This window comes from Lactuca sativa, chromosome 8 (genome assembly GCF_002870075.4).
Source record: "Lactuca sativa cultivar Salinas chromosome 8, Lsat_Salinas_v11, whole genome shotgun sequence".
NCBI classification, from domain to species: Eukaryota; Viridiplantae; Streptophyta; class Magnoliopsida; order Asterales; family Asteraceae; genus Lactuca; species Lactuca sativa.
In genome coordinates this window covers 18,466,919-18,470,741 of record NC_056630.2, presented here as the reverse complement: position 1 = coordinate 18,470,741, position 3,823 = coordinate 18,466,919, and the positions used below count along the sequence as shown (strand labels likewise).

Genomic DNA, 3,823 nt, shown 5'->3' with positions numbered 1-3,823 from the left:
GTTTTTGAGTTTTTTGGGTGATTCAAACATAGATTTTCATGATAAGAAAGCTTAACAACAAGCTATGATAGATTACTTACCAAATTGAAGCTTGAAAGGGGGTTTTTGGAATCAAACTCGAGTTCTAGAGAGAGAGTAGTGAGAGAAAGTGTTTTAAGAGAGAGGAAAAGCTTCAAAATGATGTCACTCGATCCCTTATATAGGGGTTGAGTTTATGGCCTGGTGGAATTCTACCCGATACTGATGTTAGGCGAGGCTTTTGGTCGGACCCGATTAAGTTGTTGTAACCCGACGTGGTCTAAACTAAAAATTTTCCAATTACTAAATTGGGGTGTTTTCATAGGTTTCTAACGTGTTTGGACACCCATTAAGTCATAATAGAAGTCTCTAAATAAATAACTTAAATTAAAATGTAAACGGAAACAATCCGAAAAAGACGAATTTTAATAACGGAACGGGTCACAAAGACAGGATAAACTTCGGGTTGTCACATATTTTAAGCTACTTATTTAAAAACCTGTAACAATTATAAAGATATCTTTAGGAAATATTTTAGTTAAATTGAGATTACAATTTAGTTTTTGCATTTATCACTACAATTTATCACTTTTAACTATTTACAAAATATTCTTTTGTTTTTTAAGCGGAACTAAAATTTGTATTTAAGTTGATAGTGTAATGTTATATTTAAATTAACAATATACATATTTTGTCCAAAGTGTTCAAAAGTTGTAGCTTTATACCGATAATGGTTTACATACAATAACATTTTAAATTAAATAAATTAAGTATAATATGTTAAAAGTTAAAGACATAAGTTTATAAGTAGAAGTAAAGATATTATTTTACAACTGAAATTTAGTTTATTTATGATTACACTATAGGTTTGATATTTATTTAACTTTATTAACCAACTTATAATCATTATTAGAAAGACACTACAATTTATCACTTTTAACTATTTACAAAATATTTTTTGGGTTGTTTAAGTTAAACTAAAATTTATATTTAAGTTGAGTCTGTAATGTTATATTTACATTAATAATTTAAGTATTTTATACAAATTATTCCAAAATTGTATCTTTAAAATGATAATGCTTTACATCCAACAATATATTAACACTAACAAATTAAGTATGATATGTTAAAAGTTAAAAAACATAACTTTATAAGTAGAAGTAAAGATATTATTTTAATCTTGAAATTTAGTTTATATATGATTACACTTTAGGTTTGATATTTATTTAACCAACTTATAATTATTATTGTAAAGAAATTGAAAAGTCATGGGAGTTTCAAATGAATGTGGTGAAAGGAAAAATACATGGGAGCTTCAAATGAATGTGGTGAAAGGAAAAATGTTTCATTTATAATATAGTATGATATGATATGATGTTTTAGTTTAATTTTGTTAGTTTTAGCTTTAATTACATCAAATTTATAACACGTTATCAGCACCAAAGCTCTAATCAAGGTTATTAAACAAATGGAAATCACATCTATCTTAATCAATGTATGTATTACTTAGTAAAAACATTATTAATTATAAAAACTTTTATCATATTTAAAAAAATACTAATGAATTAATAAAACTTGTTCATTATGGATTACTAACGATTTTTATTTCTTATACTAACATTTACTGTATGCAACTAACTTTTATTTATGTATACTAACATTTAAATTATGCAACTAATTTTTATTTATGTATACTAACATTTATTTATACATGTCAATGTTTATTTATTTATATTTTAGATATTCTTGATAGTTTTATTTAAACAATTACTAATATTTATTTATGTTTCTAATAAGTAAAATTATACCAAGTAAAATTATGTACTAATTAAATGTCTTATTGAATGACTTATATATATATATATATATATATATATATATATATATATATATATATATATATATATATATATATATATATATATATAAACACATACACACAACGGCTATATATATTCAACGGTTATAAACAACAAAACAAAGACTATTTTTCTACTATAAATAACATTACTATCGTATTTTTTTTCTACCAAAAAAAGGAGTAAATTCTCACTTTTCAAGGTTATCAATATCAAAATGATTCATCCGGTTGTGATTCTCGCAACTATAAAGACTATAGCACTTAGCTTCCTATTTTTCAATCTCACACCGGATGTATTTTATCCTGATTTATTTTACCCTTTCTTAGTCTTGTATGGGATGATTCTTCTTCCGCTTCTGTTTTGTGCAATACATATTGAAATAAATGGATTTTAATTTTCATCTTGTTATTTTGTTTAAATTTATAGTTACAATATGTCCAACATTGCAAAGCTCAAGTTTGCAGCACTTGAAGTGAGTGGGAAAAACTATGTGTCATGGATGATAGATGTAAAAATGCATCTTGAGTCCATGGGAATCTCAAATGCTATATATGAATTTAATAATTGTTTGGCACAAGACAAGGTGAAAGCACAAGTTTTCCTTCGTAAGAATATTAATGAAATGTTGATATTTGAATATCTTGATATTACATATCCAATTATTCTCTGGAATCTCTTGAAAGAAAGATTTGATCATCAAAAGGAAGGTATACTTCCAAATGCTAGAGATGAAAGGAGAACACTGGGGTTTCAAGACTTCAAGAAAGTAAATGAATACAACTCAACTTTGTTAAGAATATGTTCACAACTCAAGTATTGTGGACAAGAAGTTAGCGATGAAGATACGTTGGAGAAAACTTACTCCACATTTCATGCAACAAACATTACCTTGATGCAACAATATCGGTTGCAAAAGTTCACAAAATATTCTGAACTGAATGCATGCCTGTTTGTTGCAGAGCAAAACAATGAGCTCTTGATGAAAAACCATGAATCTCGTCCAACGGGATCAGTAGCACTTTCTGAAGCAAATGCTACAAATACTGGTGGTTATCGAAACAATACACGTGGACGAGGGCGTGGGCGTGGTTGAGGACGAGGTCATGGCTATTTTAATCGAAACCAAAGCCATAATCAGAATCATAATTTTGGTCGTGGCCAAAAAAAGGAATAATTACCAATATTTACAAAGAAACAATATCCATACACAAGAAAAGGCCATAGTGGAAAGGCATGATGTTGGGACATCACAAAAATATGATGGTTCATGTTATAGATGTGGTGGCACATGCCATTGGTCAAGGACCTGTCGCACACCTACACATCTTTGTCAACTTTATAAAGAGTCCATCAAAGGAAAAGGAAAAGAAGCAAACCTCATTGATAATGTTGAATGCACTCCGCTAACTGTTGCTGATTTCTGCAATGACAAGGAAGACATAAACAAAAAATTTATGTTATTGTTCTTGTAAACCTGTTTTCCCTTCCTTTGTTTTTCATGTAATATCTTTCCTACAATAAATGAACTTTCTTTATAATAATTATTGTGATTATGTTTATTGGCTTATTATTTCTTTCATATGTGACGTTTAATATGAGTCCAACTGAAACACTACAACAAGAAAAGGTTGGAGATCTTTGTATAGAAGATAGTGATAGTATGCATACTATTTTGAAATCTAAGAAATATTTTTCAAAATTATTACCAACAAAAACAGTCATACATAAAAAATCAGGTCCTGCAGACTTGATAGAGGGAACTAGGAACGCCTAATTTATATTACCAAATGGTACGAGCTTTTGTATAGAAAATGCCTTATTTTCTCCAAAGTCTAATAGAAACTTATTAAGTTTCAATGACATATATTTCAAAGGATATGACACAAAGACTGTGGCCGTTGAAAATAAGAAGTATATGTATATTATAGACAAAAATCATGTGC

General features: G+C 27.9%; 1 protein-coding gene across 1 annotated transcript; it reads left to right on the top strand.

Moving 5' to 3' along the window:
- Positions 1-2,313: 2,313 nt before the first annotated feature.
- LOC111919788 (uncharacterized) lies at positions 2,314-2,973 on the top strand. The gene has a single exon (XM_023915378.1). The coding sequence runs from the start codon at positions 2,314-2,316 to the stop codon at positions 2,971-2,973; it is 660 nt and encodes a 219-aa protein (XP_023771146.1).
- The last annotated feature ends 850 nt before the right edge of the window (positions 2,974-3,823 follow it).